Here is a 16,273-nt window from a genome sequence, read left to right as displayed (position 1 = left end):
ATACTAGGTGACGCTGCTTCTCCCCCCACGAGCAGAGGGGCGGAAGTGACGTCAGACGCCGGATCCCTATCGAATGGACTCAGCATGGACTATAAAATGATACAGACAGTAAGGCTCGTTCTGCCTTTTTGATTTTTGTTAATTTTTTGTGCCCCTGATGAAGACCCTTAAGGTTGAAACGCGTTGGGCTCATTATGCTTTTGTTTTGTAAATTTTTTTCTGTTAGATTGTTTTTCTTTTTTATAATAAATGAATTTTGGTTTTCCCAAATTGGGTGTGCTATCCATTCCTTGCAGCACTTAGGGAGAAGGCTGAAAGCTGGGTGTACCTCCTCAATTGCTGCTTACTGCTGTAACTGTTCCCTTGCCTGCAGGGATCAAGCTGTGTTCTTAGTGCTGTGAGTATAAAATAATCCTTTATGCTATATGTCCTATGTACTCCTATGTGGATTGTTCTGTTAATAAACTCAGTTCTTGTTTAAGTATAAAAGAACCACTGGCGCCCAGTTCTTGTGCTTAAGCACATTGTTACAGTTTCACTACACCCTGCCTCCACACCGTTGCGAGGGCTTGCACCTGAGAGAAAGGTCTCATCTGTGGCACAATTCGAGAGACAATTTATTATAGCGCTCTCTATATATATATATATATATATATATATATATATATATATATATATATATATATATAGGCATGTTATTGCGATTGCTTAATTATTCCTTTAATTATGTCTGCTATGAGTTGCTGGAATAACACATTGAGTTACTGCTGCCATGAATACCCAGGAAAAGAAAATTCCGGTAAATTGGTGTTGAATTTTCCCTATATATTTTATAGGTTTATGTCCTATCAGAAGAGATGTCAAGTGTTTTATAGCTGTGACTGTGTAGCATGATGCCACTCTTAGAGCCACATACACTTGCTTCCTATTGTCACCTGCTGCAGAGAGAAAACACCATGGCCAGAGTCCAATTTGATTTCTGCAGAATCAAAACCTGTTGCAGACAAGGGCACCAGAGTCTATATGTCTTGAAATTGGAAAAAAAAAATCTCTACTGCAAAATAGATTCTTTTAAAGAATTCTTACAGGATCCCTAAATTTTGAGATTTTGTACCGTGTTAGCCATTGAAAAAAAATATCTTGTCCAATTCCTAATTTGCATTGTTGTGTTAACCTTACCCTATTCTGTCTTGGTCTAGTTCAAGCTATGCGACCTGACTGAATCCAGACTCCTGGACTGTTTACAACCCACCCTTATTACTTTTATTATCTCTACAAGTTATCTCTGTCTATCTGTAACTTTCTATTTTACTGCCCATAAACCCTTTTTCAATGATCTAACAGTATATATATTATGTGCCTTTCAAGCCTTTAATTTGCATTTTGCCTGAAGAAGGGGCCTGTGCTCTGAAAGCTTGCAATTGTTACTTATTCAGTTAGCCAATAAAATGTATCACCAAACTTTACATTTTCTGTAGGATCCCTAAAGTTAGTGGGATGGCTTTTCCAGTTGAATGTGCAGGTGAGGTAGAGAACCATTGGAATCTCCAGACACTAATGCATGTCCAGTCCTGCTCAAAGACCTCTGGGCAGAAACACTTCCCTTCTCATACAAGAGGCTGTGGAATGCGCAGGCTGAAACCAATCCAGATGTGCTTATTTGGCAGTCTGAGTTAAGAAGCACACACACAGCTCAAGAGACAGAAACCTAGAGGCTCAACTACTTCAGATTTGTTGGGATTGTACTGCAGTGAGCAGTGACTTTACTTTTCTACAAGATCATCTCTCTCTCTGGTGTTCTGTCTGACAGATAAACTGGCCAGAATTCGGCAACTTTCCTTGGCTGCACAGTACTGCTTCTGCTGTTCCAAGAGGGGGAAGGATTTCATGTTTGTTGCCACATCATTTCCAGCACTGATTCTAGTTTCAGAGTCTTACAGCTCCCCGTGGCTTGGTCTTGTCTCTTCTAAGGTGGGAAATCCATGAAATTAGAGACCGAAGGATTTGTGGAATAAGTAGAACTATGAGGGTAAGTGATAACCCTTCTCTGTATGATGTGAGAGGTGGAGTAAGGGTTGTCTTCATGCCGGGGGAACAAAGAACAATAAAAGCAGACATCTGTCATTGATTCATTTTCATCTTTCACTATAAATGGAGAGAATAACTGATCTCATTCCATTAGTGAATATTGGATCCAGCTGATGCATCGTCAGCAGGACAATCTTTTTGTTACAATGCTCTATCGCTTAAGCTTTGCATCATGAATACCAAAAGAATAGACAGAAGGCGGAAACATAATGAATGCTTTGCCCTGGACTATTCTGCTTTTTTCTTTTAGGAACCCCTTACATACTGGTGCTTCCATTTTTTTCTATTAGCATGCAATTCTTGGCAACTCTATTAAAACAGAATGAACAAATAAAAACAGAATATATTCATGTAGTTCAACCTAACATTTAATTTTTTGCTGATTCCAGCAGACAGCAATTGCAATGTGCTACTAAACCATAACAATTTAGTAGATACAACAGCCACAACTGGCAGACATCATATTCAACAAAATGTTTGATTGTATTGTTCCCAAATGCCACAGTTACCTGTCAGGTTATTTTTCATATCTGCCGCTAACACTCATTCCTATGAAACAACCTTATTCAACCAGACTCTACCTGATCTATATTTCACTATATAAAATGTAGGGATGCACCGAATCCACTTTTTTGGATTTTGCCGAACCCCTGAATCCTTCACGAAAGATTCGGCCGAATACCGAACTGAAGCCTAATTTGCATATGCAAATTAGGGGTGGGAAGGGGAAAACATTTTTTACTTCCTTGTTTTCTGACAAAAAGTCACGCAATTTCCCTCCCCGCCCGTAATTTGCATATGCAAATTAGGATTCGGTTCGGCAAGGCAGAAGGATTCGGACGAATCCTGCTGAAAAAGGCCGAATCATGGCCGAATCCCGAACGGAATCCTGGATTCGGTGCATCCCTAATAAAATGACATGCAATATGTGATAGTATGTATAGTGTCCAGGGCCATAACATTGGGTGCAATGGTGGTGGTGGGGCACTGGGCATGTACCCCTTCTGCATGCCTTCCCCAAGTTCCTACTCTGTTGTGCCAAATATCAGTGCATTTCATGAAATTTAGTTTTTACTTCCTTAATGACTAAAAGGGGTGACAAGTGGGGGCATGTGTGGGAGGTGTATGACTTGGGCACATCTAGCTTTTGGCCCAGCACTGATTGTGTATAATTTAGAGACTATAGTATTATATCTGAATAGGCCAACAGTACCTGTGTTAGTAGAGCCCACTTGTTTTTCAATATGCACCGTACAGAATGACGAAGACTTTCCATAATTTGGATCTTACCTTAAGGTCACTAGAAAATGATGTAAACATTGAATAAACCAAATAGGCTGAAATTGATTCCAGTAAGGATTGATTGTATCTTAGTTTGGATCACGTACAAGGTATAGGAATGGGATCTGTTATCCAGAATCCTCGGGACCTGGTGTTTTCCGGATAATGGATCTTTCCATAATTTTGATCTTCACACCATAAGTCTAATTCGAAAATCATAAAAAGACATCTGTAGTATTAGGGTCTCCAAGCAGTATAATAATTACTCACCACAAAAAGGAAGTGGCCCAGGTGCACCGCCCTGAGCCCTCAGCACGGGGGGCGGACAAACCGACAAGCCAATATGGAGCAGGCACTCAAAAAAGGCAAACTTCCACCAGGCAACAAGTCATAGTGAACAAAGTTTATCGTGTCCTCAGCCTGACGCGTTTCGTGTCATCAACACTTAAGCATAGGCTGATGATAAACCTATGATTAAGTGTTGATGACATGAAACGTGTCAGGCTGAGGACACAATAAACATTGTTCACTATGACTTGTTGCCTGGTGGAAGTTTGCCTTTTTTGAGTGCCTGCTCCATATTGGCTTGTCAATTAGAAAATCATATGAACATTAAATAAACCCAATAAAATGGTTTTGCCTCCAATAAGGATTAATTGAATCTAGTTTGAACCAAGTACAAGGTCCTGTTTTATTATTACAGAGAAAAAGGAAATCATTTTTAAAAATGTGGATTATCTGGATAAAATTGAGCCTATTGTGGATGGCCATTGCATAATTCAGAGCTTTCTGGATAATGGGTTTCCAGAAATAGGATACCATACCTGTTACATCAGTGATCTCTTGAATCCCACAATATCCCTGTGACTAGCTATTACACCAACAATCACTACGCTATTGATTAGAGGCTATCACTTTCTTTACAGTGTTTTGTTCTATACCCCCCCCCAGTAGGAAGACCGCTTTTAACTCCAAGTAGGCAATTGCTTTTGGGATGCCTTTACATCAAAAGAATATAAAAATATATAATTTCCTAAACCAAGAAATGGTATAAAAGTGTTCAGTATTTTATTAAGGCTTAATCCAGACTACACTGGACTCTTTCACATTTCAATTTGATTATGGATATATCGAAATATATGTTTTAAGCACTTCTGTTTTATTAAGTCTGATCTAATCCTAACGAATGCATTTCATTTTGGAACTCTACTAAAGTTCTTACTACGTGTTTATGAAAATGTTGAGTTGTACAGCCAAACTTGCAATCTACGTAAACCACAAATCCCCATTTCTGGGAATTATGCAAATGTGATTGTAGCATGACAAGGCTGCTGTGCTTTGCTTGGAGCTCTAGATAACAGGCCACACACAAACCTCAACCCGCCCCATAACAACACCCTATAGATGCTTTCCAGTTTTTATAACCAAACTTTTTCATGCCTCCTCATACATTGATTGATAGGCCCAGGAGACTTTCCTATTGTTAAACAGAGTTGGAAAGGAATTAAGAACACAAGCTGATTCCGCCTCCCCCTTTACCAAACACTACTTGTGGCAAACCCAAAGGATTTTATTGTCCTCGGAACCCTAATTTACTTATTTAGTTCATTGCAGTCATCATATACAGTGACAATGTGAATTTTTTTTATTAGTGATTTATGTACAGATAAAGATGATAGGATTGCATCTGTTTCCCATGGGATTTAGTTATCATGTGATTTTCATGGCAAGCTGTACAAACAGATGCTTTCATTATTAGTTAAATATGACAAAAATAAAACAGGAAATTCCAGCTAGTGATAGAAGGCAGCAGTACTGAGCATTGTCCTTAGGTGCTGGAGTTATTACTTTATGGTGTTGCTGTTAACTGCCTAAAACTCACAATAACAGTAAACCCAACACATCGGGTAACCAGTCATTCCAGGGCATTTCTCAGACGTGACTTTTTCTTTTTGAGAAGGGAACATATGCTGCAGTTTACTTTTAACTAGGGCTTATTTCCCATAGACAGTAAAGTTTTAGGGCACAGAATTTTATTTTGCAAAAAAAGGGGGGTTGTGGGAGCACTCAAAGGCTAAGTTAAAATATATAAATACAATTGAAGTGCTACTGATCTGGCCAAATTAAAGGGGTTGTTCATCTTTCATTACTTTTTCCAGTTCAGTTAGTTTCAGATAGTTCACCAGAAATAAAGATTTTTTTCCAATGACTTACTATTTTGTGTGTGGCTGTCTAATATTGAAGTGTAAAGTGTCATTTTTCACCTTCTAAAGCAGCTTTGGGAGGGGGGATTTGCTGATCTAAACTGTTCTAAATTGATACATTCAGGGTGGGACTGGGGGCCCGGGTAGGGTTGCCACTAGGGTTGCCACCCAGCCGTATTTTACCGGCCTAGCCGGTAAAACACCTGCCAAGGCCGGGGGGGCCGTATTACAAATTTACCAGCAATGTAGCTGCTGGTAAATTTGTAATATCCTTCAAAAAGACCCCTCGGCCTTCCCCCAATCCCCTGTAAACTCAGCTTTTTTCTCCATCTTCTGCAATCCGGGTCATGGCCACACCCCTTTTTATGTCATGGCTCACCCACCACCAGCCGGTAAAAAATATAAGAAAAGGTAGCAACCCTAGTTGCAGGTTGATCCCAATGTTATTAATAGGGAAAAAGATAAATACTGGATATAGGAAGGCCGGTATTTTTTTCCAGAAAAGGTGGCAACCCTAGGCCCGGGGCCCACCGGGGCTGCTGACCAGGGCCCCCCTCTACTGCACAGCCGCACTGAGATGCAGCGTGTACACATGCGCACACTATGTTTGCCACGACTGCCTGAAAAGGGGAGGTTGCGGGATGAAGAATCCAGCAGATATGGGTGAGGCCCAGTCTGACCCTGCATACATTTAGTTGATACATTTTTTTATCTTTGCCTAGACCACAGCATTGGCTGCACTGGTTTAATCCTCCCCCAATTGCTTCTTTTAAAAGATAGAGAGACTGTCCAGACTAACACCCATTTTTAAATGCATGGGACCACCATTTAAAGCGATGGGTACAGGGGCGCTACAACCACATGGAAGCTTGGCCTGCAGCATAACTGCTAGACTTCCAGCAGAATAACTCTGCAACAATGCAAAAACGGGGGTTTGTGGGAGCACTCCAAAGCTAAGTGAAAATATATAAATACAATGGAAGTGTTTCTGATCTGGCCACGAGCTACAAGCATACAAAAAAGAGTGGGGATTGATCAGTGCACATTCCTGGTCCCGTCTCATAAATAATCTAGTATCTATGCAAGTGCATGTATTTACAAAAACAGGGGTTTTTAGTTACAAAGTTATGATCATAAAAAGGGTAAGCCACTATACCACATCAAGGTAAAACCCATATGGTGGTCCCTAAATATTTACCTGTGGTCATAATACTTGAACGGATGGCCCACTGGCTGAAGCCAATGCCTAGGTCAGGACACACTTATCCCATGAAATGCTACCATGCAGGGAGGTACCCCCTTGCATAGATACTAGATTATTTATGAGTCAGGGGGCCAGGGAATGTGCCTTGATCAACCCCCCCTCTTTATTTTTACAGAACATTCTGTAAATGTTGTGAACCATTGTAAGCAGGGCCGCCGTTAGACATCACGGGGCCCCGTACAACAAAAGTTTCTGAAACCCAAATTGACAAAGAGAAATTCTGGCACTGCAAATATGTATGTATGTATGTATATTTTTATTTGTATAGCGCTCCTTGAGGGCAAAGCACTGTAGAGCAAAACAATAAATTAGTAGTAACAAACATGTGGGTCACTGGAATAATAAGTAACAATAAGTGCATTATCAGAAATACAATTTACATAAATATAAAATATAATTACAATACATATTAAGTGCTCAGTGTCAAGGAGACAAAAGGATGGAGGACCCTGCCACATAGGGTTTACAGTCTAAATGGGAGGGTAATTTACAGAAGTGCTGTAGGTTCTAGTGTGTGTCATATAACTGCCAGTTCCCAGTTCAAGGGTTATCCAGGTGCTCCCAGAGGTAGTGTTTGAGTTTAGTGCTAAAGACATTGAAGGAGGATTCTCTCCGCAGAGATTCAGGAATGGCATTCCAAATATAAGGAGCAGCAAGACAGAACTTCCCCATAAAAATGCAGCAGATAGGACAATGATGGACCGTCAAGACTGGAGAACTATGACCCTGTATAAGCACCACTGAATGGAGACTGGGTCATTGGCTAGTAGCCAGTAAATGCCAAATACCAGGGTCCCATTTTTAAGTGGGGAAGGTATGACATAAATGTCCAATTTCCTAAAAATATGATTTGTGTATAGATATACAAGTATGTTTTTCTTTGGTTTTGAGTAACTACCTAGAGGGGTGTTTTTGGATAGAGTATATATTTTAGTAAAAAAGGTATTGTAGAAGCTTGGATCCTTGAGTCTGCAGACACTGTTAGTTTGGGTTTATAAACCAGGTAGTAGGGAACAGGAAGGAAGGTTTGTTGTTTTGGGGTGATTAGAGTGATGTTATAGAACTACCATTACCAAAGCTAAGCTGTTTGATAAATGAGGCAGTTATAGTAATCCAACATCAACAGTGACAATCTGAGCCATTTATAAGATAAAATTTAGCAATCCTCGGTCTGCACTTAATTTGGTCTGGATGAGAACCATATTTTCATCATGAACAAACCCCCTTTGACTTAATGAAGAACACACTATTCCAATCAAACCCAGGAACAACTCCAATATCCATTTAATCTGAAGAATTTTGCCAGACTAATTTAATATATTGTAACAAAAAACCCACAAATGCCTGTGTTATAAGAAAAAAACATTTAATAAAATTTGCAGTTTGCATCATAACTTGTAAGTACAAATTACATTTTTACAATTTTTATGGTTTTAACTGCAGAACTTGGCTGTCCATGTAAGTTTGCCACTTTTGGGGTGAAAAAGTCCTGTGTCTGCTCTCTTTATCCCTCTACCATATTAGTGATAAGTACAGGTATGGGACCTTTTATCCAGAATGCTCGGGACTTGGGGGTTTCTGGGTAACAGATCTTTCCGTAATATAGATCTTCCTATCTTATTATTAGAAAATAATATAAACATTAAATAAACCAAATCGGCTGGTTTTGCTTCCAATAAGGATTAATTATGTTTTAGTTGGGATCAAGTACAAGGTACTGTTTTTTTATTACAGAGAGAAGGTAAATAATTTTTTAAGATGTGGATTGTTTGGATAAAATAAAGTCTATGGGAGACGGCCATTCTGTAATTCAGAGCTTTCTGGATTACGGGTTTCCTAATAACAGATCCCATACCTGTATAATGTTTACTGGTTATGGCTATGTATGGCTTGACAAACAAGTGGGATTTTGTATAGTATAAACTCTTAAAGGTGACTGAGAATAACTGTCAATGAGACAGATTTGACAAAAAACAAATAGTATAAAAATAAAGCAAAAAATACAACTCAAAATGCAAATGAAAAGGCTGCAAGGCCTATATACAACATCCTACACTCGCCTATTATGCCATCTCACCCCTTTAACAGAGGACACTTACTGAATAATATTCTGCAAGTTGGAGTCATGGATCAAGTATTTGTGTCCTACTTTAAAGGGGTGAGATGGTAACCCTACTGCAAGATCCAACAAATGTTAGGTTGTCTATTAATATAAAATGTTGCAAATGCTCTCATTCAGGTCCTCTTCTATTCATATCCAGTCTCTTATTTGAATCAGTGCATGGTTGCCAGGGTAATTCGGGCTCTAGCTACCAGATTGCTGAAAACTGCAAGCTAGAGAGCTGCTGAATAAAAAGCTAAATAACTTAAAAACCACAAATAATAAAAAATGAAAACCAATTGCAAATTATCTCAAAGTATCACTGTCCACATCATACTAAAAGTTAACTCAAAGATGAACAACCCCTTCATTTAGATGGATCTATCACTTTATATTGCAAGCTCCACTGGAGCAGGGCCTGATGTGAATAATGTCTTATCTCTGTATAGTTCTCCCAAATAAGTCAGTGATATATAAAGTATACCAAATTAGTGCAAATATATATATATATATATATATAGGTGATGCAAGGATCAGCACACTCATTTGTAGAAAAGCAAAGTGTATTTTATTTCAACACAGCATTGTGTCCAACGTTTCGGTTCCTCCTGGGAACCTTTATCAAGGAGGAACCGAAACGTTGGACACAATGCTGTGTTGAAATAAAATACACTTTGCTTTTCTACAAATGAGTGTGCTGATCCTTGCATCACCTGTATCATTAATTTGATCCTGCACCTCAAACTCATACAAGTATCGAGTGCTGATACCCACAGGACGCATATATATATATATATATATCAGTGAAAATTACACATCCAGAGTTGTGTGGACGGCCTGAAAGCTCATTATAAGTATTGTCCAGTTCCTCACCACTTTGTTAAAGGAGAAGGAAAGAGCAATTTACCGAGGGGTGCCAAATGTTAGGCAGCCCACAGTGATTATAATCACTTACCTACTACCCTAGCTGGGAGTGTCCAAGCAGGGAAGATTTATATCTAGGCTAGGGTTGCCACCCGGCCGGTATTTTACCGGCCTAGCCGGTAAAATACCTGCCAAGGCCGGGGCCGGTATTACAAATTTACCGCCAATGTAGCTGCCGGTAAATTTGTAATACGATCAAAAGGAGCCCTCGGCCTGCCCCCAATCCCCTGCAACTTACCTTTTTCTATCGTACGCGGGTCTCCGTTGCGTGGCCCCGCCCAATTTGACGTCACGCCAATTTCACGTATCCATATTATATTCACTAAAGAGATATCCACAGTGGTGTAACTAAATATCAGTGGGCCCCACAGCAAATAATTTTATAGGCCCCAAAAATGTCTAGAGATTGACCTGTTTTACCAAGTTTTATTGAATTTGTATATGAATTAGAGCCTCGTAGGGCCCCTATACCTTCTGGGCCCCCCTGCAGCCGCAGGGTCTGCTTCCTCTATAGTTACGCCCCTGGATATCCACAAACCTTTACTTTACACAGAGCATCGCAGACCGGCTGTGCTCTATCATAGAGGAAAGCTTCCCCATAATGTGACAGAAACACACAAACATGCTTTACAGTCTCAGCGGTATACAAATGCAAGAGAGCCAGATATAAATGTAATATTAAGGACTTGGGGCTGCACAGTTTTCTGCATAAACCTGTACAAATTATCTGTTATTTAGCTGCTAGGGTATTTGTTACCATTCTGCTTAAGAGATGGGATAACCGGTAGCTCAATCTCTCGTGAGCCTGCAGTTTTCTATAGACAGAGGAGAAACTGCACATAGACACCATGCTTCTCTTGCTTCTTGGGATACCATGAAAACTCCCAGTCTCCCTCCCACTCGCTTCTGATCATTTGGCCTACTTCATGGTCATTCCCTATTTCTTTATGGGAACAAAGAGGTTTGATAATGGAAGCATACAGGGCTGGATAAACATATTTGTCACCCCATTCCCTCCCTTTAATTCAATCAAATTTTCATCATTGGGACTAGAGCAATGGGGATTGACGCACAGGAAATTTTAAAATCTCCTGCACGTCCCCAGTGTTTCTGAATCAATTAATGGCATAGTTCACCTACATTTCAAGTTGGCCTTTAATATGTTATAGAAAGTCTTATCCACTGCAACTTTTCAGTTGGTCTTTTGTTATAGATTAAATTATTTGCCGCCCTCTCCTGCCTCTTTCCAGTTTTCAAATGGGGGGTGACTGGACTTGGTGGCTACAAAAGTTTTGCTCTACAAAAACCACAAAAAAATAAAGACAACTACATGAGAATATCTGTCTACATCATACTGAAAGCTCATTTAAAGACAAACTACCCCTTTAATCTATTATACAGTGCTGAGTATGTTTGTCATGGGCGTCTCAGGTATGCAAAATCACCTTATCAATGTACAATAATTGTTATATGTTTTAAAGTGATTTGAGTATCAAAATATGAGATTTTGCGATCACTAATGGACTTTTTTGAAAATCAACGGACTCAATTGATGAAACCCACTGTCTTTGGAATTCACGCTGGACATTTTATTTTAACTTTTTATTAACACTTTTTTATTAACACCTTTGTTATTAACACTGGTTTATCATAAAGGATTTTTAACTTATTGGGGTCGAAAGGTTATTATTCAATATTTAATTTATTATTCAATATGTAATCTATTTAATTAATTGTGGGATGGGGGTGGAGCACATGTACACACCCCAACCCCTCACTTTTAAAGGATTGTTAATGGTGTAACACGGGGCTTGATAAAGGGCCTGGTTGGCTCGAAACGTTGCCTTTGTATGCTATGGGCAAAATAAATTATGCACTTGAGCACTTTTGCAACTTAACAGTGTGCTGCTAATTTTTGTCTATGGATTGATGCGACCCGAGGACAGGATTGGGTCTTTTAGTTCAGCACCTGGCACTTCAACGGTGTTTGTTTGGGAGGTGAGCGCTCCAATTTTTGTGACTGTGGTTTCAGGTTTTCAGTCATTATAGCACAAATGCATGTTTCCAGTACATACAGATGACTTTGAATGTACCTTATATATTTACATTTAACACCAAGCACATTTTCCAGTTGCTAATACAAGCAAGCTAGTTAAATACATTATTCACAGGTGCAGACAGAGCCAGAGTAGACTAAGAAACGTGCAGTAGGTAGCCAGCTGGAATGAAGGAAAAAAAGAAAAGTTGGTCCGTGTGAGTTGTAACCACTGAAACAGATTTGAACACATTGCAGACAAATTAAAGTATCACTATTTACTTCTCCACAATTAGCAAGTTGATCAGGAAGGGCATTTCAATGAGGCCTCCATGGACAGCAAATGCCTGATTATCCCACAACAGAGCTTCATCATGCTATTCTTTTGCAGATCTACACTACTCTTTGGCCTACAAACCATTAAACTCTACGTAGATCAGTGGTACCTGGAATCAGACAGCAATTGATGTCATAATATAGAGGACAACATATACAACAAAAAATAAAGCAGTGTAAACCACGCAGTCCTGTGCTGGCATATTGATTTCTAATATTTTCACAAAGGATAAACCTTTGGAATGATCTGAATCATGTTAGTAAACCATTCTCAGGTGTGTCTCCATACTTACTGTACACTCTGCCAAACTAGTGAGCCACTCATATCTTGTTCCTTCATATATATACAATGAAAGTTCATGAAATGAAGATATTTTTATGCCTGTGTAGGCACTTTGATTCTAAGGCATAAATAGGCTGTCAAAAAGGCTGTCAAAAATCTAATTAAGTTGATGCAGAATTCGTATATTTTGGCATATATAGATGGCATATATATTTCCTGGTAGTAGTAGTACTGTAATGGCAGAAGAGGTAAGAATAGCTGAGCATCAGCTACTGAATGATAAAACAAAATGATCCATTCAGGTTTGTGTTTTGATTTTGTTTCAGATGGGATCGCACTTGTTGCTCCGTGAATCAGGGAGTCTTTAATCCTTGGCAATTTCTGGAAACAATGAGAGTTCGAATAAAGGGAGATGTCCTCTGCACCCTTCTCCTAGTGATTGTGCTCTGCACTTTACTCTACAGTCTCATGAGATCAACCAATAATCAAGACACTGCCTACTATAAGAAAAGCAAAGAATCAAAGAGCTTGGTAAAGACTGGGAACGTAAAAAGTTACTTGGAAAAACCTAAAAGCATGGGTAAGACCAAACTCCTCTCTGATGATTATAAGTCCAGCAATGAGGAGCCTAAGGCTCCAACAACTCAGCCTCCCTTTGACTTTCAACTGTACCTCAGGAGTAAAGATTATCGAAACTTCAGCCTCATGATTAACCAACCCAACAAATGCAAGAGATCCACAACTGATCCCTTCCTTCTTATTGCTGTAAAATCCATAGTAGAAGAATTTGACCGGCGTGAAAGTGTAAGAAAAACCTGGGGTCGGGAAGGTATGATCAGCGGGGTGAGGGTTCAGAGAGTGTTTCTTTTAGGTACTCCAAAGAATAAGACTGCGGTATCCATGTGGGAGTCACTTATGCACCAGGAGAGTCACTACTACAAGGACATTTTGTTATGGGATTTCATTGATACTTTCTTCAACCTCACTTTAAAAGAGATCCATTTTCTTAGGTGGGCAGAGGAGTTTTGTGCAAATGCTCAATTCATCTTTAAAGGGGATGCTGATGTTTTTGTCAACGTAGAAAACTTGATCAACTATTTGCAAAACCAGAATGCCTCAGAAGACTTATTCGTAGGAGACATTATAAATCAAGCAAGACCGATACGTTCAAAAAAAAGCAAATACTACATTCCGGAAACAATGTACGGTCTTGGGTTGTACCCACCATATGCAGGAGGAGGAGGGTTTTTGATGTCAGGGATCACAATGAAAAAGTTGTCCCAGGCCTGCCAAGAAGTGGAGCTCTTCCCTATTGATGATGTATTTTTGGGCATGTGTTTGCAAAGGATTAACCTTAAACCAGTCATGCATGTAGGTTTTAAAACATTTGGAATCACCAAGCCCTCAGCTGCTCCTCATATGGAGACATTTAATCCTTGTTTCTACCGGGACCTTATGGTTGTGCACAGTCTAAAGCCAGCAGAGATTTGGTTGATGTGGAATCTCCTCCATGGTCAGCAGTTGCCCTGCTCCCAGAAACAGAGGATTAAAAAACCATTCCATTGGAAGAAAGCAAAACAGAGGGTTAAAGCTGTCACCAATTGACTTAAGGTTCCAACACCCATGGAGTCATGCACTAGCCAAACATTTGGCCAAAGATTACACGGCACAGTAACTGTAACAATAAAAAAGAGCCTCCAGTCTCACCACAGATAAACTTCTCAGTCTAAAACTTTTTCCAAAAACATATATACACCAGCTTTCAAAAATATCCGTTTAATGTTGTCATACCTTGCAGAAATAAAAGCATTTTTTGCTGTAACATTATTTATCAGCAAATAGAAAAATCTTTTCCTGTGAGCAGGTCAGTACCTCAAGGTGTGTAAATATATCAAAATGGGATCTATTATGCAGAATGCTTAGAACCTTGGGTTTTCTGCATAATGGGATCATTAAGAAATGTTGTGAAGCACTATGCTTTAAGGATGCAAAAATAATTGTTTTGCCCTTATAGGCTACCTGTCACCCTAAAATATTTTCCACCACTAGAGGCACGGGGGTATTTTTAAAATGTCCCCACCAGAACTAGGCTGCCAGCACTAGGGGGAGTTCCTGGTGTAGGTGGCCATGTTGTGTAGCGCACATGCAAGTAGTGAGACTCTGGCGTTGGCACCTTTCAATCTGACGTTCTTCACATGTGCATTATGAGCAAGTTGCAGCACTTACGCATTACTCGCATGCGAGTGCCCCAATATGGTGACTCCCTTAGACAAGTTTGAAGCCCTGGATCATTGCTGCTATTGAGAAGCTGAAACTTTAGGCTGTTCATTATATAAAATATAGCATAAATATATAATTTTTATCCATATTAATTTTTAGGGTTTAGTTCTCCTAGGAACAGTAACACCAAAAAATGAAAGTGTTTTAAAGCAATGAAAATATAATGCAGTGTTGCAATGGCGGAAATTGAAAAAAGGCTATATGGCACAGGTTAAATAGTAGATAACAGATAACACCATTATGTTCTACAGAGCTTATCTGTTATTTGCTGTGTAACCTGAGCCTTTTCTCCTTTAAATGGCTGCCCCCATTGCTACACAGCAGCTTATTTATATAAACAATAGTAGAGTTTCTGAAGCAAACACACCAGTTTTACCAGTGCAGGGCAACACTGCATTATAATTTTATTACTTTAAAACACTCATTTTTTGATGTTACTGTTCTTTCCTTTAAGATGACAGGTGCCCTTAAATGTGGATTTATGCTAATTTTAGTTTACATCAAGTACAAGAATCAGTCTAAAATTAAAAATTGCTAGTTTAAAAAGGAATTTATGAGGTTTCCAGGAAGTTCCACGTCCCATAGTTACATTATAGATCTAATTTGTGAGGTTGTGCCATACATGTTGTACCCTCAAGTGAAACAAACAGAGCCTGCTGGTCGGTTCTTCTCACTAAAAATATATACACCACCTTTTTGATACAAGCTCATTCAGCTGAGCTTTTGTAGAAAATGTGCATAAACAGTGAACTTCCAGACATAGATTTTATTTTTACTCAGACATCTCAGACATACTTGATTCCACAGATTGAAAGGAAACTCACCCCGTCCTCGTCTTGTTCTATTGTGAAGTGATGGATTCAGTTGTGTAACTATAGAGGAAGCAGACCATGCGGGCTGGGGGAGGGGGCTGGACTGAGCTGAAAAGTATACCCCCCAGCCGCTCTCCACCTGTGGCAAGGAAAGGGGATGCAGGCAGCTGGGAGACTCCAGTGTGTGGAGTGGGTGGGGGGAGGGCGCTTGGGGATTGAAGTGCGCCGGGCCCCTCCCCTCCGGGCCCAGCGCACTCGATTTACACCACTGGATGGATTCTGGAATTCCTTTGGCTTTCCATAGGGTGGTGCACAGATTCTCCAGGGAACCCTATTGCCTAGTCTGGGGTTGGTGGTGGCTCCATATGTGGTCAGGCCTGGACTGGCAATCTGTAGACAGGCAAATGCTAGAAGGGCTGCTGTAAGATGCCATAGACAGTCACTATTTATTGAGCCTGATGGAGGCTGTTTGGGCCTCTGTGTACTTAAAATACCAGGGCCTAGTTTAAACTTCAGTCCAGACCTGTTTGTAGTCATAAATTACACCTTTTTTCCTCAAGCCAGTCAGACGTAAAACTAGCTACTATCTGAAAATGGTTCAAATTGTTAAAGGAACCTCTGCTGTTGACTTCTACATGACCTCAAGAGGTTTCAGTTGGATTATT

The 16,273-nt window shown here is 39.8% G+C and overlaps 1 protein-coding gene across 1 annotated transcript; it reads left to right on the top strand.

The window, feature by feature from the left end:
- The first annotated feature begins 1,590 nt into the window (after nt 1-1,590).
- b3gnt9.L (UDP-GlcNAc:betaGal beta-1,3-N-acetylglucosaminyltransferase 9 L homeolog) lies at nt 1,591-14,343 on the top strand. Its single transcript, XM_018257859.2, has 2 exons — nt 1,591-2,029; nt 12,843-14,343. Exon 2 carries the CDS (start codon nt 12,907-12,909, stop codon nt 14,119-14,121), a length of 1,215 nt encoding a protein of 404 aa, XP_018113348.1. The 5' UTR covers nt 1,591-2,029; nt 12,843-12,906; the 3' UTR covers nt 14,122-14,343.
- The last annotated feature ends 1,930 nt before the right edge of the window (nt 14,344-16,273 follow it).

This window comes from Xenopus laevis, chromosome 4L (genome assembly GCF_017654675.1).
Source record: "Xenopus laevis strain J_2021 chromosome 4L, Xenopus_laevis_v10.1, whole genome shotgun sequence".
Classification (NCBI taxonomy): Eukaryota; Metazoa; Chordata; class Amphibia; order Anura; family Pipidae; genus Xenopus; species Xenopus laevis.
This window is presented reverse-complemented; position numbering and strand designations above follow the sequence as displayed.

Excerpts from the sequence above, each read along its gene's own strand:
- b3gnt9.L (XM_018257859.2), top strand. The coding sequence starts at position 12,907 with ATGAGAGTTCGAATAAAGGGAGATGTCCTCTGCACCCTTCTCCTAGTG.